This window comes from Colias eurytheme, chromosome 25 (assembly GCF_061535395.1).
Source record: "Colias eurytheme isolate Ceu_HAF_F1 chromosome 25, ilColEury1 Martin Lab GWU primary, whole genome shotgun sequence".
Lineage (NCBI taxonomy): Eukaryota > Metazoa > Arthropoda > Insecta > Lepidoptera > Pieridae > Colias > Colias eurytheme.
Window position 1 is genome coordinate 4,683,060 of NC_143004.1, and position 23,860 is coordinate 4,706,919.

General features: G+C 33.0%; 1 protein-coding gene and 1 long non-coding RNA gene across 3 annotated transcripts; one reads left to right on the forward strand and one right to left on the reverse strand.

The window, feature by feature from the left end:
- Window positions 1-15,250: 15,250 nt before the first annotated feature.
- Window positions 15,251-15,934, reverse strand: LOC149897589 (uncharacterized). Its single transcript, XR_016458142.1, has 2 exons — window positions 15,818-15,934; window positions 15,251-15,570 (listed from the first exon to the last, which is right to left on the reverse strand). It is a non-coding gene; the product is annotated as an uncharacterized LOC149897589 (long non-coding RNA).
- A 770-nt stretch (window positions 15,935-16,704) lies between these two features.
- On the forward strand, window positions 16,705-23,779 carry LOC149897590 (EARP and GARP complex-interacting protein 1). 2 transcript variants are annotated; one of them, XM_090116169.1, is made up of 9 exons: window positions 16,705-16,843; window positions 16,936-17,067; window positions 17,511-17,657; window positions 18,462-18,548; window positions 18,947-19,135; window positions 20,161-20,282; window positions 21,386-21,487; window positions 22,233-22,361; window positions 23,541-23,779. In XM_090116169.1, the coding sequence occupies exons 1-9, from the start codon at window positions 16,802-16,804 to the stop codon at window positions 23,701-23,703; spliced, it is 1,113 nt and encodes a 370-aa protein (XP_089972295.1). In that variant the 5' UTR covers window positions 16,705-16,801; the 3' UTR covers window positions 23,704-23,779. The 2 variants fall into 2 exon arrangements, with proteins under 2 accessions (XP_089972295.1, XP_089972296.1); XM_090116170.1 differs by having other exon boundaries at window positions 18,950-19,135.
- The last annotated feature ends 81 nt before the right edge of the window (window positions 23,780-23,860 follow it).

Sequence of the window (23,860 nt, forward strand, 5' to 3'; positions counted from 1 at the left end):
GTTGTCAACTGAGTTTAACGAATCGTTAGGGACTTCAGTATTTAAACCTGAATCAACCTCGTCTCCCTTTGCCTTTGATTTAAATTTACATCTCTTTCTACCACATATTTATTACTCTCCACTTTATACGCTCTATACCCATTTTACCTTTGATGACCTTTCATCAAATTTGTTTTACTGGTTTCAACATACGGCTGATTCGAAAACCTAAAGGTATTTTAAATATGGAGTTCGTGGCAATGTGAGATGATAACTGATACCTTTATCTACCTTTTATGTAGTAAGATAAATTCTCTTTAACATGATCAGTAAATAGGTTTACAATACATCAGATTTATTTCTCATAAAATATGTTACACTCTTATGAGTGAATTCATCACAAACATTACAAAATAATTTTATTATTATTTATTCATTTCTTTTAATCATGAGAACCATAAACATCTGATTTCAACATTATTTTATTAAATGACATTTACACTTGTTTATTGTTTATACAAGGCTTCACACAAACAGGTAATCTACCTTTTCATTTAATGTCATCTATTAGCTACTAGATAATTTAACTTTATCAAACTTCTAATAGATAATTTAAAATTTATCTTTTCTTATTTGACCTCGTCACTGATGCTAATATTTTTATTCGGAATTAGAATCTTTATTTTAATAATTAATAAAGTTTAACTTACCGAAAATTCCAGAATAGATATATTGTATTTCGGCTTACCAGTCATTGCCGTCTTACCATTCCACCTCACTGTCAGCTGTCTTACTAACTGCTAAAAGGATATTTCACTTCCTTCATTTGTTAACTGAAAATTTCCAGCCATAAATGCAAAGCTGTCTTCAATCACTGGCTCAGCTTGAATGGTTTGAATTGTCCTTTGTCTTTCTGTACTTGGTTTGGACTTAAAGCGTTTCGAGAAGTTACGACATTCATTTTTATAATGTCCTCTTTTTCCACAATTGTGACACTTAATGTGCCCTTTATAATTTATACCATTTTGTTTCGGCTTAACGATTCCACGACGTATTTTCGATGATTTTCTAAGCTCCTTATTATTTCGTTTTCTTTCATTAGTTTTCTGTTCAACATGTAGAACCATTTTACTTGTGTCAAGACTTTCATTAACAAGTTTAACTTCATGATCTAATAATCTTGTTTTCACGAAACTTAACGTGATGTTGTCTTCTGACAAAGTCTCGATGGCTGTTATAACACCATTGTAAGAAGGTGGTAAAGTAAGCAATAGTTGAGTCACTTTATCAACCTCTGAGATAGTCGCACCGGCTGATGCTAACTCCGATATCAAAGAATCGAACATCATAAAATGTTTACACAAATCTGTGTCTTCTTCCAACTTCAAATTAAATAATTTCTTCCGAGCTCCAATTTGTTTTGCTACACTTTTTCTTTCGAAGAGATTGTTTAGTACATCAAAAATTTGTTTTGTCGACGATTCTGGTTTCACGTAACTTAAATACGAATCGGACAAATATTCAATTAACACATTCTTTGCGGTTGACTCCGATTTCTTCCACTTGCTGTCAGGATTCGCTGGTGCTGGTTTATCGATTACATGAATCACTTCAAGTTCATTTAAGAGACTGCGGATTCTGAACTTCCATATATTATAATTTTCACCGTTGAAAGGTTGGATGTTTCTTTTAGATTTTATAGTTTCCATATTGTTTATAAAATCTTTATCTTCACTCTGAATGTTTTACTTACGATACATTCACTAATTTTCAATTGCACTTTGAAATTTTAATTTTCTTCCTCTCAATAAAATTTGTATTTAAATTAATCAACAACGTAGCCTGGGCCCATAACCTATTGGGATTATGGATAGTGGTGTGATTAATTTTAGTAAATAATTCAAGCACTTTGTTGTAGGAAGATAGTCACTTTATTTATCTTCAAATAGAGTATCGAAGGTATGTCTTAACAGTCTGAAGGATACGAGTGAACTACACACAAAGAGCTATATAACTCAACTATTTTAGGGTCTATATAACACTCAAAATTATACCTTTATTTATGACCCTCTTCGAGTATTTCTTACCCGTACTTCTAGGAATCTATACAATAAATATTCACAAGGTTTAACATGTGTTACCAAGTGTTGAGTGTATACAGGACTCACAATAGGTTTACCAAATGTGCATGATAAGAAAAAAAGGTCGTTGCAATAAATCACACGTATAGTGTAAGAAACGTAATTGCTTTTTAAGAGAGAAACTTTTGTAAATGAAATCAATATTTCAACAGTACTTCAAATACATGTTTTGATAAAAAAAACAATAGTGTAATAAAATAAAACTGCGTTTTATTGTAATCAATGTTGACAATTTTAAATTCCAAAATTATTGATCAATAAAATAGTTTACACCAACAAATATAACTTTTATTTTTATAACAATCGTTCATAATATAAACCGTAGCAGGTGGCGTTTTGAAGTTCTGTCTACTCATACAGAAAAATGGAAAACTTGTTTTTTTTGTAAACAATTTATTACTCATGTTGTTTGGCAACTCGAAGCGTGGTCGTCCGTCGTAGGTACTTTTGTTCGGCGTCGCGTCGTCGTCCGCGTCGGCTTGATATAAAACATTCTTGATTTCATTGACACGCGCTATGATTTGCGCGCGGAATTTCTTGTGTTGTGAATTTATTTTTGTATGCTATGCATTTTAATTGAATCAAATTGCAATATTTCTCTAGTATGCATTTGAGACTATATTGTAATAATTGATCGTGGGTAGGTATAGTAATTAATTATTCTAATAACGCAATTATATTTTCGGTGGGATTCAAAACAAAAAATTGGCCCGTGATTTTTATGAAATTTCACCACATTGCAAATTATATATTATACAATTACAATTACAATTATTATAAATCGGTAAACTATCAAAGTAATTACAAACTTGCAAAATATGCTTTTCCGAATTTTCAGACAGACACACAATTTTATTAGTTTGTTTTAGCAAAGTAGGTACCTATACCTATACGCTTACGTCGCGCGTCGCGTCGTCGAAAACGGTGCGCCCAGAAACAAACATACCTAATTCAGTTACAATCCTTTTTTTGTTCCGTAATTTATTGTATTTATTCTAATACGATTTTTTTTATTCGTCGGCCAGTTCTACTAGGTATAAAAAGATAAAATTGAAATATAATTATTGTAGCGACAGCCATATTATGTTACTATGTTTTCGTAAATATGTTTTTCACCTTCCTGGTTATTTTCACATAATCTTATCTTCTTATATATAAAAATGAATCGCAAAATGTGTTGGTAAGCGCATAACTCGAGAACGGCTGAACCGATTTCGATCATTCTTTTTTTATTATATTCCTTGAAGTACGAGGATGGTTTTTATGTAGAGAAAACGTAAATATTATGTACCACGGGCGAAGCCGGGGCGGACCGCTAGTATATATATATAAATGAATCGCAAAATGTGTTGGTAAGCGCATAACTCGAGAACGGCTGAACCGATTTCGATAATTCTTTTTTTATTATATTCCTTGAAGTACGAGGATGGTTCTTATGTAGAGAAAACGTAAACATGTACCACGGGCGAAGCCGGGGCGGACCGCTAGTCTATAATATAAAAATGAATCCCAAAATGTGTTGGTAAGCGCATAACTTGAGAACGGCTGAACCGATTTCGATAATTCTTTTTTTATTATATTCCTTGAAGTACGAGGATGGTTCTTATGTAGAAAAAAAGTAAATATGTACCACGGGCGAAGCCGGGGCGGACCGCTAGTCTTATATATAAAAATGAATCACAAAATGTGTTGGTAAGCGCATAACTCGAGAACGGCTGAACCGATTTCGATAATTCTTTTTTTATTATATTCCTTGAAGTACGAGGATGGTTCTTATAGCTAGAGAGCTAGTTAGTTTAGTTTTAGTGCAGTGGCAGTGTAAATGTTGTTGTTGAGGTTATGTAAATTTAACACTTTAGTTAACTACCAAGATATAAAGAAATGAGGATAGGACACAATAACTATTGGTTGAGGTATTTATAAACTCATAATATACTTTTAAAAAAATCACGTTTTAATAAATTTCTAGAATTAAATTAGAACAGCTGATTCAAAATAGCCTAAAAAATCTTAATAATAATAATTACGCTTCACAGCAAGAAGAAATGTACCATATGTACCCGCACAAAGTCGATATTGTGTTGCCTACCGTTCGACTCAATGGCTAGGGTTGTAACTACCTTTAATAATTATTACCAAACTAATAAACCGAGTGATGCGAAATAACCATAATTCTTTTAGAGTTTGATAAAATGATCAGGCAGGTATTTTCTTTAATCCTCTGAATTCTCGGTTACTAAATTGTATCGTTGAAATTATTCTTAATCGCGTAAATTTAATAAATAATCATATGGAAAACACTTTTCATTTGTTTTTTTACTTTCACGCCCAACTACTATACAATAATTACGTTGTTTCGGTATTTTGACGAGAAAACGCAGGAAACATCCGTTGTATCATTTTAGATAGATTGTATATTTTGTATCTGTAGAATTGAAATCAAAGCTATGTATATGTTGTCTCCATTCTTTTCTTATCGGATTGTTGATCCCAATCCCAATGCGAATGCGAATGCACTTAAATTTTATAAAAGACAATTAAGAACATCAAAAATAAAGTGATACGTAAATATTTCACAGTGCAATATATTATGTAATTAATAATAATTATATATTTATGAAAAAATAATTACATCAGATTTAATAATAGCAATTGTTTTGAATGTACATAATATGAATAAATGATTACATCATAATAGTAATAATCACAATTGTTTTATTTCCCATTTGTTGCAACCCTAGCATATTTTCATGTAGCAGCAGAAGTACCTACACTGGCGGCGCGGCGGCATCGTGCGACATCAAAGGCATTGCCTTACTAGGTAAGTTTATAATGACTCATTTCTTTTATTATATAATTTACGTTTTACTTTTACAGAATCCGATTCAATGGATTATGAAGACGAGTCACACAACGCCATACGATAGTGATGATGAATGAACATTTCAATAAATGCATGCGTGTTTTTTTATGTTGTTTTGTAATTGTTAATTGTTTCTTAAATAAAGAAATAAACTAAATATTTAAATGATGATTTGTTATTTGCAACACAACTTTATATTTGAGATTCTTTACAAATGTATATTTAGTTTTGTATCATCAAATTTATAAATTTTATTCCATAGTTTTCAAAATTAAATGTAAATGACCATAAAAACATTAATAAAGTAAATCATTGATGTAAGGTCAGGGAACGTAATACATATATACATCTGACCATGTAGAAGCTAAGTCTTGTTGACTGCTGAAGTCTGTAAAGTTTTGTTGTCTGCTGAAGTCTGTACGCAATGAAAATGTCTGCCGTTTCGAAAATAAGTTTTTAAGACCTAATAAATAAAATATATGAATGGCAGATCTGGTCAAATACTTTCAAAATTGTATTTTTTTCAGCACTTTCATAAGTGTCTGCCAGAATGTTATCCGCGTGATAATGGTCTGCCATTGTTATTTTCCGATAGTAATAATAATCTATTTTCAAATATCAAAATGGCAGACGTGGTCAAATGGTTTCAAAGTTCGCCAAAAATTTCCACCTGTCTTACCTAAGCGCGCGCCCCGTCCACCACTCTGGGCTTAGTGACTCCTCATCTCATGTATAGTAGGTATAGGGGAATCAACACACAAAAATCCAGGTCTGGTCAAATACATACAGGTAGCTTTGCGCTAGCTCTCTAGCTATTACTTCTTATGGAGAGAAAACGTAAACATGTACCACGGGCGAAGCCGGGGCGGACCGCTAGTAAATAATAAAATAATAAATAGTGTATTAGATTTGTTATTGTATCTTGTATACCTACGAATAATTATTCTTACGTCTTGTTGGGAAATGTTCAAATACCTACCTATTGAAATAATTTACTGTTACAAATCATATTTAGTGTTATTAGTTTTGAGTGAATAGGCATGGATCAGAAATTCAGAATATAATATGCTACTAACTACTCAAATACATACATGTTTACACAACAAACACCACTGACCTCTATAACTATAAGTTATAGAGGTCAGTGACCGTCAGTGACAAACACTATGGATACCTACGCTCGCGAATGCAAATTCGGTGATTTACTAATTATTGATACCTAGTCATTGAATTCGTTTTGAAATAGCCTGTACTTTGTAATTTTTAGTGTTATAGACATTTATAAAATGTGGTGCTCATTTTTTTGTAATAAATCATCCCGAACGCTATTGTATTTTCGTTGTTTTATTTCAAGTGAACACCTATACAATTTTGTCACGAGCCGCCTCTGGCCTCTGGGTGAAATAAACAAGTCAAATGATTTTTGTTCTAATTGTATTTTGGTAGTAGTTTGTTTAGAATTTACATTACCATTGTTTAATTTTTATTTTGTATTTGTAGTAAAATAAAAAGATGAAAAACTTCATTAGGTATATTGTACGACACCTCACTCTGAATCGCGCTAGCGAAATTTTTTCGTTACAGAGCACATATACAACTTTCGGACAATCTTCATTGAGGCCGGCCGGCAAATCGAGTATGTCGAGAAACTTCACTTATTCGATGGAGGTATTCTACCTTCCTTCCTCCACAGTTGTGGGACCCCGACGTGCATTGAACACGCAGCTTTCTGATACTAGTAGCTAAAATCAAAACCACAGATATGTCTGTGATCAAAACCATAATAATATTTTTACCTATTATTTTACTAAAAGTCGAGTGTATCGAAATCGTAAATATGTTTTTCACCTTCCTGGTTTTTTTTCCATAGTAAATAGTGTTTTTGATTTGTTGTTGTATGAATAATTATTCTTACTTGTTGGTTATGAAATGTATATTGAAATAATTTACTTTTACAAATCATTATCAGTGATATTAGTTTTGAGTGAAAATGCTTGGATCAGCATAATATCATATTTGCTACTTCAAATACATGTTTTGATAAAAAAAAAAAACAATAGTGTAATGTAGGTAATAAAATAAAACTGCGTTTTATTGTAGGTAATCAATTTTGACATTATTTATTTCCCAAAATTACAATAAAATAGTTTACGCCAACAAATATAACTTTTATTTTTATAACAATCCTACTTCCTACTAATGCGAAAGTTTGTGAGGATGTGTATGTGTGTGTTTCACGCAAATACTACTGAACCGATTACAATGAAATTTAGCACACATATAGAACGTAACTTGGACACATTGAATAGGTTTTATCCCGGAAACCCCACGGGAACGGGAACTATACGGGTTTTTTTTTGAAAATGCGGGCGGAAAGCTAATTGTTCATAATAATATAAACCGTAGCAGGTGGCGTTTTGAAGTTTTGTCTACCCATACAGAAAAATGAAAACCACAGGAGATTGCCCAAGTGACTATGGCACTTGGTATCGCAATCAAACTTATTGTGTCAAGATGAAATATAGCTCAATTTAAAGCTTGATGTTAGTACTTTTAGATATGATTAAAGTTTTTATGTAAATAAGCCGCAGTTCGCGACAATAAAAATAAAACAATAGTTTTATTCAACACTTCAAAAAACTACTTAATCGAGTTTAAACTAACGATGAACGTTAAGTTTTACATTTATTACATAGGTAATATTTTAATTTACAAGACAAATGTGAAAAGTAAATCGTAATTTAAACATTATTTCAAAATAACATCGAACAATGCGTCGAACACATTCATTTGACATTTCAAATAGAAACTATGACATATGACGTTTGCAAGAGAGATAGATATAGGTATGTGTCAAAACAAAACTTTTACTTTTATTTCTATTTATTCGGTATAATTACAACTTAATAGTGATAAATATGATCATTATAAATACAAATAGGAATTAACAATATCACGAACACGTGACACAACTAGTATTTTACCGATTCCATACGTAGTCATACATGTTTCAAAAGAAAAACTTTTACTTTTACTATTATTTCAATTTATCCGGTTTAATTAAGACTTAATATTGATACATATGATCATTATAAATACAAATAGGAATTAACAATATAACGAATACGTGGCACAACTAAAATTTTACCGATACCACCCGTGGTCATTCTCCTTTGTGGGTCATTTGTAACAGGATGGCGGTTCTACAGCGAAAAAAGAAAAATGATGGTCAGAACGCTGATACCGGATACCTTAAGATACTGTAATATAAAATATTACTAGATTAGATAAAATATTATAGGTAGTATCTTCACCGTGTGTGACGCGCTTTACATTCACGCCATCTAGAGTTAAATCTTTATCATTTTTGTATACGTCTGTGTGTGTAAACGACCCTGTATGCAATGACAGATGTTAAAACGCATAATTTTACCGAATTGGGTGGATTTTAAGGCAATGATATAACATATTTCAATAAAATATAATATTCAGTAACCGCCATGACTATTCCTAGGTTTGATGACTATTCCAATTACGCAAAAACTCAAATAAACTAGAAATGTAGAATTCAGCGCCATCTAGCGGGATATTGGCTGGGAACAGATCGTAGCAATCACCTTAAATAATAATTGCTCGATCTTTAAACTTTGAAGGTATCTCCAGAACTGCAGATAATAATTTGTATGGCGCTGTAAAAAAAGTCGTGGGTTTGAGAGCAGACCAGCATAATAAAAAGAAACGATTTTTCAATTTATTTGTAGTTACATATGTATTATCTTTTAGAGGGGCTAATACCGTGTAAAAATGTGGGTCATATATTATTTTGTAGTCAATTCGAAAGCTCAGAGAAAATATAATTTAAATAAAAATATCATGAAAATACTTATGATTTAGAAAGCAAAATGTTTTCGAATACGCATGGCGTATGTGTTTCATTTAACTGTAATTTCGATAAACAACGAAACATTCGTCATGTATGCAGATAATAATTGGCTAATAAAGGACTATAGTGATTACACTCCAATATAATATGGCGCTAGCAATGCGTCACTCCTGATAAGGAATTTCATAATAAACGTCTGCCGACCGAGGATGTTCCCATGACTATCGTGGCCTCAAATTCCGGTGCCTTCTATCTCTTTATATCCGTTTTGTTTATCCTCGCTTTTACAATTTATCCAATGGGAAACCTGACATTTTCCAGGTATATTATATATACCACCATGAAACTATGCCGCTATGAAAATGCTCTGTATGCAATCTTCATCAGCCCATATACGTCCCACTGCTGGGTCACAGGCCTCCTATGAAGGTACACGTACAGTCCCATAACACAAACTGCGTTGTGGCTCTTTTCCGTGACCACAATGCGATGTGATTGTGAGCTTTTTTCGCTCAATGAGTGATTGCGGTCTTAACATACCTACATCCTACTAATATTAAAAATGCGAAAGTTTGTCAGGAAGGATGTGTATCTGATGTACCAATTACAATGAAATTTAGCACAAATATACCTACAGGGTAACTTGGATTAACATATTAATTTTATCCCGAATATCCCACGGGAACGGGAACTATGCGGGTTTTTCCTTGAAAACGCGGGTGAAGCCGCGTGCGGAAAGCTAGCAATTATCTATAAGAAAGGAAAATAGGTACGATGTTTATCTTAAAATAATATTCAAATATAAGTATACTTAATAATTATTTTGAACAAAACCGCCTTCGAATTGAAACGGGATCATAAGGGAGGCACTAGCCTTCAAATAAAAAAAGAATTATCGAAAACACTTCACCCAGTTGAAAAATCAGAGCTAACAAACACAAAACAATTGAGAATCTCCCTCTTTTTTTGAAGTCGGCTGAAAATTCCTTTGAATATAACGCTTCGCAAGTGGAAGCTTTTCGTTGCACTTGTTATTTATTAAATTTTTTAAGTATATTTATTTAACAAGCTTTATCACAAAATGATGTCACTGAGGCGACTCACTGCGCATTAATTTGTATTAGTTATAAGCGATTATAACTAATACAAATTAATAATTCAAACATAATAATCATATACTTAGGTATATGAATATTATAGAGTCTGATGTGACTAATGTGTTCTTTAATGGTTGAATAAATTATTAGGGGCAATATGGGGGCAATACAAAACAACTTTACAACTAGGGCGCCATCTAGTTCTTATTTCTTAACTACAACAAGCTATAAAATTATTAATCCTGCTAATATTGCGAAAGTTGAAATTCTATGTGACTTGTGTGTGTGTGTGTTTCGTGAAAGAGTAAAAAATATTATTGAACCGATTACAATGAAGTTTAGTACACATATAGAGAGTAACTTGGATTAATACATAGGATAGGTTTTATCCCGGAAATCCCACGGAAACGGGACCTATGCGAGTTTTTCTTTGAAAACGCGGGCGAAGCCGCGGGCGGAAATCTAGTTTGCTATAAAATTGCTGAAGAAGTGAATGAAACTTTAGGTGCGAGGAATTTATAAATGTGAGTGAAACTTTTATTACATCGTCTCAAACTTTTTGGTCTGTGTAGCGCATGTCGCGTGTATAGCGGCTGCCCAGTAGGTACTTATACCTACTCGGCAGCCGACCGTCATGTCGCTTGTGTCGCGTGTGTCACGCGACATGCGCTACACAAAGCAGTGTTCGGAAACCGTTCGAATAATCGAACAGTTTCACTTTTACCGTGGTTTCATAAAACCACACAACATTTTTTTTGTCTTTCTTTCACATCGCAAGAGAGCAATGTTTATATGTTTGTAATGTAATATGCCTTTATTAGCTTCACCTTTCTTTCCTATATTATATTACTAGCGGTCCGCCCCGGCTTCGCCCGTGGTACATATTTACGTTTTCTCTACATAAAAACCATCCTCGTACTTCAAGGAATATAATAGAAAAGAATTATCGAAATCGGTTCAGCCGTTCACACGTGATGCCATGACAACGCGAAACGGGTGCAGACCCGCCGCCTTTTTATAGCTCCCGCGGCCCGCCGCGAAGCGCGTCGAACGCGGCAACTGATACACAAAAATAATCCTTATGGCTGCATGATTCTGTATTCACGCGCGATGACTTATAGCGTATTTCATGTATAACTTTGGTGTTTCTACACCGATTTACATGATTCTTTTACTATAACCTGCCCAGGAGTATGAAGAATAATTGTGCCAAATTTGGTTAAAATCCGTCGTGTAGTTTTTGTTTCTATAACGAATATACAGACAGACAGACAGACAGACAGACAGACAGACAAAAATTTTTCTGATTGCATTTTTGGCATCAGTAGCGATCCCTTATCACCCCTTCATAGTTTTTTTTTAAATATATTTCATGTACAGAATTGGCCTCTCTACAGCTGATTTATTATAAGTATAGATATATACATTAAAGGTTGCCTGGTAGCGATGGCTACCTAGCGATAAGGCCGCCTTTTGCTAATTTTTTTTAATGTATTGAATGCTTTTAAGTTATTTGTTTCTATAAAAATAAAGGATTTTCATCCATTCATTCTCCTGTGTTACCGACTCCTTTAACGCGATTTTGACCTTTAAACGGCCTGATTTGATTCAAACTCTGTAGGTACACATAGGCATAGCAAGGATCAATAAGCCTAAAGGAATCGGTTACATGCAAACATACAGGTGAATCTAATATATTACGCATATACATATATTAATATCATTGTAGGATTTCTGGGAAATAAAAATCTTTTGAGTATAAGTTACCTACATTTATTTATTTATTTATTTATTTATTCAAAAAACACACACTAACATTACAGTTTCCCAATACGATAGTGGTTTTACATTTAATTGGTTACATTGAAATTATAAATATTTAACATACAAATAAAGACATTATCACTTTTTATAGCATATTACAAATAAAGCTACTCGCGTGAATTCATCCCAAGTGCAACAAAATATATCCGTTTTAATTGCTATTTCATTGAGTGAACGAAGTGCACGCGTCAAAGGTGCCTGACCTAGCAAGTTGGATATATATGTATATATACATAATATTTTTCTCAAATAAAGCTATCTAGGATTGTTTTCTTGCCAAGTAAATGATATATTCATCACACGTGAATCTAAGCTTTCTAAGCATATAAACAATAGTTCCATGTCCTTATCAATGGAATCATCAACTTACGGTAAAATGAATTTATTGATATACCTACTTAGAGACTTCTTAGAGAATATTAATTTTCTTGATGAAAAATTTTCGTTTCTTCTAGATAAATGGCAACAAGTTTATTATAAATCAAACAATACGACCATGATCTACTTAGTGCTTTTGCTATTAAAACAGTCAGACAAAATTGTGATTTTTGTATTGAAATATTATGTATTTTAGAAATAAATAATATCGACGTGAAAGTTTGTACCTACCTAACAATTATTTATCTATGACTGTTTCTTAAATTATTATTTTCTGCGAAAAGTACTTACTTTCTAAATTGATTTTTGGTTGGTACCTATATTATAGCTAATACGTAAGTTATAGAAAATAATTAATTTGATTAATTTTACTCGTAAGTTTTAAATTTAGTCTTTAGTTAGCTACTACCGAAACCTTGCTCTTAACTTGCGAATACGTGAATCTAAAAGAAAATAGCAAGTGTATTGTGTGTACCCTTTCACACCTAACTTGGCAAGTGGGTGTGAAAGGGATAAAAAAACATACAGGCGTCATTCAAGGTCATATTTTCTTGTTACAAGTTAATGTTCATACTGAAATCTCCAGTGTATTACATTATAAGCTTCTTGGTCTGGATACAAAACGTACATGTTATAAAACAAGAAAAATCGGCGGCGGACTCATCGCGGACTTCTTCCTCTTTTTCTAAATCCATAATATTATAAATGTGAAAGTAACTCTGTCGGTCTGTCTGTTACTCAATCACGCCTACACTACTGAACCAATTTTCATGAAATTTGATATGGAGATATTTTGATACCCGAGAAAGGACATAGGCTTCTTTTTATCCCGGGAAAATGACAAAATCCCGAAAATCCCACGGGAACGGGAACTATGCGGGTTTTTCTTTGACTATGCCGCGGGCGAAGCCGCGAGTGGAAACTAACCCCGTTTTCCAATTACAGAACTAGAGCGCATTATGCGGCATAATGCTTAACCATGCTTAACGTTGAATGTTCCAACTACAGCAACGCTTCGCACAATCGAGCACTAGAAAAAGTAATGCGCGTGAGTTGATACGTGCAATCGATTTATCGTTAGTAATTATTAATTGTTGGAAAAAAATTTAAAGCTTTCGTTTCATTGTAGTTTTTTCGAAATCAAAGTTAATTCAAATTGTGTTAAAAAAATAAATATAAGTATGGATGAAGGTACAAACATTGAAAAAAATGTTAATGAAAAAATCAAAATCCAAATTACTTAAAATAACCGTAAATATTTTTCAACCAATTAATATCTATACCACTTTATTTACCATTATTGAGGTTATTGCTAACTCTATGAATATTTTTTTTTTTCAACACTGAACTAAAGCGCAACCTGCTGGGCTATTGCGTATCTCATTTGACATTTCATAGTGATGATAACTTTGCACGGTGCTCAACGATTTCTTGTCAAACCATGTTTTTCGTATTGGCTATTTTAGTTATCAACTGAAATGACGTCATGAGCACCAAATCAACTTGAAAGCCACCGTAACACATTTGACAGGTGTTTTTGTATCGATAGTTTATAAAGTGGTATTCCGTAAGCCAAGTGACCATCAAAAGGTTGATCACTATATTACTGTGAAAGGAACTAGTATTGAGCAGTGTTTTGTAAATTCTCAGTGATCGACACTATAATCCGGATAAGTTAAATATTAAAAATATATGAACAAAATATAGGAAGAATAGCACGTATATGATTTAACGTCTTATTTCAAGTGTTTCTATACTTTAATCAACAAAAAATATAAAGATAACATTGAGTTAATATGTACTATCAACTATGATAGATAATAATTTTTTAAGTATAAATATATAGCCATTTTCTTTTTTCCAAAAGGTTTTTACTGAGCAATAGAAGCGTAGGTATCCATATAATTTATAAAGTATGGCCCGTGCTTTTTTACTTGGATTTGCGGAAGAAGAAAGACAGAGGAAAGCATTAAGAATTGAAAGGCGACGCTTACGTGATGCTAGTGATCCTGTGGTGATACTTTATAGCTGCCTGAAAGAGAATTTATAGCGAATTTTCGTTTGACAAAGGCTGGTTTTCAACTGGTGGTGGAGATGTTGAAATAGGAAACATTTTCCTTCATTGAATGTATTAATAGTAAGTCTAAAAATATCCATATCTTTTGTTTTTCCTTTTTTATGTGTAATTTATTACTGATGACTTACAAATCAATAAAATTACTATTCAACATTAATAATTATCTGTATTAGGTTTAAAAGACATTAATAACTCATTTATAAATACTTAGATATACCTACATAGAAAATAATACAATAATTAATGTATATCTTTTCAGTTATGTGATTCCAAATTAAACATAATGTATGTGGAACAATTATCATTAAATACTAAATCTTCATTTAATTTCTGTGAGCATCATATGAAGTATGCATAGAGTATAAAATATTATACCTGTTTTTAGGTGACTCAGGATATGCGCAATGGCCCTGGATGATGACAACAATATGGATCAGGACCTGGGGACACCTGAAGAATACTATACCAACCTTCATTGCCTTGTCAGGAATACTGTTGAACGGTGTTTAGTGTTATTCAAAGCACGTTGGAGTTGTTTGTTGGCCCATAGAATACTTCATTATGATCCAGTTACTGCTGGTAAAATAGTGAATGCATGTGTTGTCCTGCACAACATTGCAAATATGCAGAATGCCAAAATACCCGAAATACAGGCATGTCTCAGGATTTAGAGGAGAGGATGCTATAGTTGAGGTTATACAAGATCTTACCAGAGAACAATATTAGTACAGAGACTATGTAATTCAAGAAGATGTTATGTTAAATAAATATTTATTGTGCTTAAAAATGTATTAGTTTTAACTGAAAATTATTTATACTTGTATTTGTGATTAAACATATTTTCTTACTTAGATAATAATATTATAGCTTCTAATCGAATATGACAATATTTCTTGTATAATTTATAAATTATAATACATTGTTAATGCTCTGATATTAATGTGATGTAGTTGTCAATTAGGTAATAGTTAAGACAAGGTATTTAAGTAAGTAATTAAACTTTTGATATCTAAAAAAATATTTTTTATTTATTTTTAAAGAAATTTACACCATAAGGATTGTGTTAACTCAATAATTGTTATTTTTAGTTAAATCTAGACAGTTATTTATGAAAAACTCAGAATAGAGTTATAAATAATTAATAATAATAAATTACACTATTTAAAATCATTTTAATTTACTAATATATATATGTATATATCTTCCTGTATCTTGGTAGGTAAGTGATGCAGCTAATTTTTCTATAGCAGCTGTATGCCTTTCCTCAACAGCCAATCGCTTGCTTTCCAACTCATAGGCCCAACGAGGCACTCTCTCATCTTGGCTTACTGAAATTACAATATAGCATAATAATTCACACAATTTTTTCAAAATTAAATGTACTCAGTAGTTTCTTTGAGCAACTAGAGCAACTATTTTCGATTTCAATACATTAAAAAAAATTGTCACAATTAATTATATAAACTTGTTACTCAACTTACTATCTATAGTTTATAGAAAGGTAAAACACATTATTACAATAACAAGTATATTTAAAAATAATGGATAATTTAATGGGAATTAAATAATATTTACCTAATTCTCCTCAAGTACTGTTTTCCGACAAATCTATCTAATTTAGAAGCTCTCATGAATAGTCATTTTCAAAAAGAGATTAGTTAAAGATATAAAGACAATATAATTGTGCTTGAAATAAATAACTTACATTTTATTAGATGTAAGTATGTACTATAAAATAGATTTTTGTTAAACATTTCATAAATCATACAAAGCAATATAAAGGATACAAATATTAAAAATTTTCAAATTTATATTTAAATTAATGTTAATATTGCTCTCAAAACAAGGGTTATAAGACTTACCTCAGTTTTATTCATTTGTTTACTGTTTCTAACTTTCAAATACACTTGTGTACACAAGACGATGACCAAAATTGTAATTGTAGACAGACCAAAATTCAAAAGTGTTATGAATTTAGCGCCATATAAGAGTAAACATTTCAAATCTCAAGTGTTCCGGTTAATATAACACGTAAGATTTAAATATGCTCACGTATTTATGGAATATACGACCAAATGTATATATTTTTAATTTTGCTGCATAATGTCGATAAAAAATAGTGACGTTCGGTGTCATCGTTGATAAGCACCGTAATACACCGTGACATGATGTCCACTTATTAAGATACGCAATACCAAATCTTTAAATTTTTAGTGGACATCAAAGTTCAGTGATCATCAAAACTATGTTGATCACTTAATGTGTCAAAATTAGACAATAGCCCTGCAGCTGGTGCGTTTCACGTTCCAATTAAGCATCAGCATAATTCGGCATTGTGCGGCACTGAGTCGCATTATGCTCTGTAATTGGAAAACGGGGCTAGTTCTACAATAATTATTTATCTGTGGTTTTGGAAATGTTATTTGTTTCTCTATATCGATTGACATTTGACAGTTGTTACATTCCAATTTTCATCTCAAATGTAAACAATTAAATTTGCATTTTGCAAATACATACAGTATTTGTAAATTATATAACTAAAATATTAACTGCTTAAATATGGAGGAAGGGAATTCAATTATTTACGGCTTAGAACATCAGGTAACATCACAAAATTAGATACCAAATCGATATATTTGTAAGAACCATTGCTATTGATTAAAATATCTAATCTGAATTCTAAATGATTTCAGACAAGAGCCCTATCACCTCAATATGAGAGTGATGCTATAAGGTTTCTAATTGGTACTCAAAGTTTGAAGCCACAGTCGAACCAAGTTCATGTTGTAGAACTCGAAGAAGACACAGGAGCCCTGCATACTAAGGCAAGTTGTTATTATAAGTATATCTTAGTATTTTCTAGACTACATGTATTGTATGCCAAATGAATCTATCTTGTCAGGTAAATATACATATGATAGGTCTGTTCTTGTTAAATCTAAAATACTAGCTTTCCGCCCGCGGCATAACCCACTTTGGCTAAAACTTGATATATACTAAAACCTTTTTCTTGAATCACTCTATCTATTAAAAATAACCGCATCAAAATCCATTACGTGTTTTAAAGATTAAGCATATATAGGGACAAAGAAAGTGACTTTGGTTTATTCTATGTAGTGAAGTAAAGATTAAAAAGCATTATTTACATAAACAGGCATTTTATTTTTTATATGAATCAATAATACATTTTCTGCAAGCAGGTATTGACAGAATGAATAAACATGCAACCAAAAAATACTACAATAATAAAAACATATGAATTTTCTAGGTGTATAAGCACAATATTGGTGAAATCTGGCATCTCCGATGTTCTCCCCATGATGCGGCGACACTCATAACCACACACAATGCTTACGACCCAGATACTTCTCAATGCACCATGGGTGTGTCTATATTTAAACTGCCGACTTTGGATGTGAGTATATTATTAACTAGCTGCTCTTCGCAGTATCACCCGCATGGCTCCGCTCCTGTTGGTCTTAGCGTAATGATATATAGCCTATAAGCCTTCCTCGATAAATGGGCTATCTAACACCAAAATAATTTTTCAAATCGGACCAGTAGTTCCTGAGGAATTCGGAATCAGAATTAGATAAGCGCGTTCAAACAGGCAAACAAACTCTTCAGCTTTATAATATTAGTATACTGTATACCTAGATATTATAGAATAGATTTTATTTTATTTTATTTAGACAGAAAACATAATTTTTACATTGATTTTAAACATAATTTTATGATGTGAAACCTTATATAGTTTGTAACAGTGCTCACAGTCGCATTAACGCCATTTGTTATTTGCATGGAAGACAAAAGATGTGTCTAGATGCCGGGTTTATAAACTGGTTCCTTCCTTTTATTTGTTCCTGAAAATGTATAAATATATGTTGGGATAATGAATAAATCTCGTTTAAAATCCGATAAAATCTTTAATTTCTAATTTTATAAGTAAAAAAAACCTGTCTGTTTCATAATAAACCACAACACATAAAAATTACGAATAATTGTTTCTGTAAGAAGTCTAGATAAAAAATCTGCAGTAAATATTCTTGCGATTTTATTTTATCTTATTGTAATAAATATTCTTCCTTGATATTAATCTGTAAGGTTAAATTTATTAATATTTTGCATATGAATTGACTTCACATCTTATATTGCTTAAAACTTCAATAAATTTTTTTACTTCTATTATACTACATTATTAAAATTATGCTAATTTCAGGTTATACCAAAAGACGTTGATGATCTCAGTGCGATACAAGGACGAAATGCAGAGGATATGGAACATCTTATCACCATCACTCCTGAGGTAAGTGCATTAAAATATCTAATTCTAACACATAGATTTCTATGTAATAGCCTATTTTCACTTTGGATTAACATAGCTTTAAAGCACTAAATGAATTTTCGAAATCAATTTTGTATTTTTGAACCTTACTTTGTACAAACTTTCACATAATGTTATAAAAATTATTATTTTTTTTTATAGCATAATACAATACAAATACAATTTGTTAGTTAACTTTAATCTCTCTGCCATTAACTTTTCAACCATTTCTTCTAGCGTTTAAATTAAAAGAATATTTAATTTATCCAAAACAATAATGTAATTGTAATTCTTAATGGTATTCCTAGGTTAAGTATTATTGTAATAATTCAAAGAGCAATTATTAATAAATAATAATAATAAATAAATAATAATTCCAGAAGCCCGAAGACGAGATCCGCTGTGCCGAATGGCACCCCACAGACGCGAATCGTATCGGCATAGTGCTCGACGCTAGTGTGAGTGTGCGTGACGTCACCACGGGAAGTGTCGTCACGGGCTTCGTGCCGGAAGGGCGAGCTAGGCTTAAGTTCACGGGTGGCAAGTGGAGTCCGCAGGCACAGCATCAGGTAATATACACTAGGACTTAATACACACACACACAAACACAGACAGATGCACACACACAAAAACACAAGGGCTCGTACACACAAGACCAAGACATATACACACGCATACAAATATACGTGCAGACAACACACGCACCCATACAGATGCACATAATCTATATGAAGAGTTTGTTTGTTTGTTTGAACACACTAATATCAGGAACTACTGGTCCGATTTGAAAAATGATTTTGGTGTTCGATAGACCATTTATCGACGAAGGCTGTATTATATCATCACGCTAAGACAGACAGGAGCGGAGCAACGCGGGTAAAACCTTGGGGTACACTAGTCCATACTATAATAATATTATAAATGCGAAAGTAACTCTGTCTGTCTGTCTGTTACTCAATCACGCCTAAACTACTGAACCAATTTTCATGAAATTTGGTATGGACATATTTTGATACCCGAGAAAGGACATAGGCTACTTTTTATCCCGGGAAAATGATGCAATCCCGTAAATCCCACGGGAACGGGAACTATGCGGGTTTTTCTTTGACTGCGCGGGCGAAGCCGCGGGCGGAAACCTAGTACATATTATATAATAAATGTGCACATAGGCCACAATTTCAAACATTTGTTCATTCTAATATACTATCGTCGCGAACGCTTTTGAATCATCAAAATACATTATTAATATTTTTGAACCGGTTCCACCGGTTAGAAACTTCGGAAAGCAGATTAATCCATACTAATATTATAAATGCGAAAGTAACTCTGTCTGTCTGTCTGTTACTCAATCACGCCTTAACTACTGAACCAATTTGCATGAAATTTGGTATAGAGATATTTTGATACTCGAGAAAGGACATAGGATAGGTTTTATCTCGGAAATCCTACGGGAACGGGTTTTTCCTTGAAACGTGGGCGAAGCCGCGGGCGGAAAGCTAGTATAATATAGCTAAGAACCGGCAAGAAATTGGTAACAATAAGAAGGCAAAATAAATTTAGCCCGAATTATCCTACTAAAATAAATCCTTTTTAGTTCGCAGTACTACAAGACACGCACATAAAGTGCTTCGACACAAGGACAGATTGCAAGCCGGCGTGGAGCATAGACAACGCGCACAGACAACTGGCCAGAGACCTCGACTTTAATCCTAACAGGTAACACAGAGTTTTATTTTTACTTTTAAATTTTTTTTATTAATACCTCTATGCTATATTATCTCCATTAACTATCACCACTTTTGTTGAATCTAAAAATATGAGCTTATATGTAAAAAATAATAAAGAATATGCACTATCAAATACCATTCAGATATAATATTATATTTTTCAGTCCTTTGCAAGTTTTGTGTATTTATGCGCTACAAAGAATTTTGCGTTTAAATATAATTTTATCAAACATTTTGGAGGGACACCGTGACGACTTAAAGCAGGAATAATTCCAGTGAGGGAAATAAACAGCAATAAAAAATATTGAATTATTATAAAACTAGCGACCCGCCCCGGCTTCGCACGGGTGCAATGCTGATACTAAATACACTACAGAAAAGCTGTGAACGTTGTATATAAAAACATAGCGGCCCGGCCGGCCGGTACCGTCGCAAACGCTACGTCCCGCAATTTTTAAATCTGTAATATCTTCGAAAATATTCACTTAAATCAGACGGTGTAAAGGGCCATATAGATCTGTATGAAATGAACAATGTATTCAAGGTATTTAATTGGTTAAGGATTAATGCTGTATTGGTGAAAATTGCTTCGAAAATTAGCCATTATTTGTTGTAAAAAGTAAATGCCAAAAACAGTTATTGTGGGTTATCCATAAGAGATAGACATATACCATCGCGGACTTTTCTGTAGACCTTTTCAATGTGTATAATACTTAGTACATTATTTTGATAAAACTCGTAGGTTTCAGCCTGCGTTTGCAATGTTAGCGGAAAAAATGTAATTTTTTACGACATCACATTAGAAACCTCAAAAATAATAGTACTTCTCCACTATTTAATGGGTGTTATTATACATCCTCTTGAATCACTCTATCTTTAAAAAAAAACCACATTAAAATCCGTTGCGTAGTTTCAAAGATTTAAGCGTACAAAGGGACATAGGGACAGAGAAAGCGACTTTGTTTTATACTATGTAGTGATAGTTATATTGTAGTAGCGAGCATTAAAGTACAGATTCATTTTTATAAATCTATCATAATATTAATACGTAAAATAATAAGTAATGTACATATTATATTGATTACGTTGCAGACAATTTCATTTGGCAAGTGCAGGAGACGACGCGGCGTTGAATATTTGGGACTACAGAAATGGGAAGGAACCGATTTTCAGCAGAACTGACCATTCTCACTGGTAATTATTAAGTTTAAATTTTAATACATACCATTTTAATTTTTTATCAATACATATATAAAAATGAAACCCGTTTCCCTTGGTCACGGCTTCACGCGTGCACAGGAAAAAGAATTATCGAAATTGGTCCAGATTTCGATAATTCTTTTTTTTATTATATTCTTTGAAGTACGAGGATGGTTCTTATGTAGAGAAAACGTAAATATGTACCACGGGCGAAGCCGGGGCGGACCGCTAGTATTATATAAAATAATATGAAATCGTCGTCATTTATAAAATCACTACATAGTATAAAACAAAGTTGCTTTCTCTGTCCCTATGTCCCTTTGTATGCTTAAATCTTTAAAACTATGCAACGGATTATGATGCGGTTTTTTTTAATAGATAGAGTGATTTAAGAGGAAGGTTTTAGTATATAATTTATTAGGTTTTAGACCAAGCGGGCGAAGCCGCGGGCGGTAAGCTAGTAATATATAAAATAACTAGCCTTCCGCCCGCGGCTTTGCCCGCGTTTTCAAAGAAAAACCCGTTCCCGTAGGATTTCCGGGATAAAACCTATCCTATGTCCTTTCTCGGGTATCAAAATATCTCTATACCAAATTTCATGCAAATTGGTTCAGTAGTTTAGGCGTGATTGACTAACAGACAGACAGACAGAGTTACTTTCGCATTTATAATATTAGTATGGATATAAAATTCTCGTCATTTATAAAAGTGTATATTTGACTAAATAATATTTTTCCAGGGTATGGACGGTACGATATAACACGTACCATGAACAACTGTTAGTGACCGGCAGTTCTGACGGCAGGGCTCTGCTCACAGCAGCCGCTAGTATATGCGATTCGGATGACGAGAAGAAACTCAGCCAAGTGTATGTTATTTTGTTTTATTTTATTTACTAGCTTTCCGTCTACTTATAACGCGAATCATGTAAAAAGAACGCTGGATGAAAGTGATGGGCGTGTTTTGGCATGTATCGAGTTTAGCACGAAAGTTATTTGCTGCTTATTTTATTGTTGAAGTAGGCTCTCGAGTCGTGGCTTCGCAACTACATATTTGTTATTCTTATACCACCTCATTACACCAAATAGACCAATAAATCGCCAATGCGCAGCTTAACCGTCAGCGTCCTTTTTACATGACCCGACCTATACTAGGTTCCCGTTCCCGTGGGATTTCCGGGATAAAAAGTAATATTATAAATGCGAAAGTTTGTGAGGATGGATGAATGTTTGTTAGTCTTTCTACTACAGAACCGATTATAATGAAATTTGGTATGTAGGTAGCTGAAGACCCAGAATAAGACACAGGCTACTTTTCATTCCGAAAATCCTACAGGAACGGTAACTATGTGGGATTGTCTTGGAAATCTAGTGCATTATAAATATACGTTTATTTCTATACTTTAAATAGTTATGTTTATTTCTTGTTAGTTTTATGAATGTGTGTTTTAAGGTGGAATAAAATTGGAACGAAGGTCCTTATCGCGCGTTGCGAAAAGGGGCTAGACGGAAAAAATTAAGACGAAAAGTTGTAACGATACCTTTTGATATCTCGACCAAGCTAAGTTTGCACCTCGCGTCGATTACGTCACACTGACGTTCGTGACGTACGGTCTGCAAAAAAGGATTCGCTATGACTTAAAAAAAGTAAAGAAATATTTGTTAGATTTTACTTTGCATTTATAAGAATAAGCGGGCGGGGCGCCGAATTCCAACGAGGTGCAAACATAGCTTGGTCGAGTTGTATAGTTGTAAGCCATGTGGCGTTGTTAAAGTGAAACTTTTATTACATCGTCTCAAACTTTTTGGTCTGTGTAGCGCATGTCGCGTGACGGTCGGCTGCCGAGTAACTATAAAGCAGTGTTCGGAGTCATTATCGTACAAATACGATAATTTTGTGCCTAAGTTTCACTTTTACCGTTGTTTCATAAAACCACACAACCTTTTTTCTCTATCTGTCTCTCTCTAACTTAAAACTTCGTTCCATCCTGGTGTCCCTTGATACCCCTCAAGTTATATTTTCTTTCTAATAGTATTTTTTGTTACAGATTGGAAGATGGCGTGCTACAATCGTACGAACAGCACGAGGACTCCGTTTACTGCGTAGAATGGAGCACAGCGGAGCCCTGGACCTTCGCCTCGCTTAGTTACGACGCTAGACTTGTCTTGTCTAGAGTCCCGAGACATTTTAAATATAAAATACTGTTGTAGACTGTTTAAATTGGCATTCCTGTTTGTTTTGTGTATTATTTATTATTTTAAGAAATATAAATCCATTATTATTTTATTTATTTAAATTAAAAACAAGCTTTTCGCCCGCGTAGTCAAAGGAAAACCCGTATAGTTCCCGTTCCCGTTAATTTTCAGT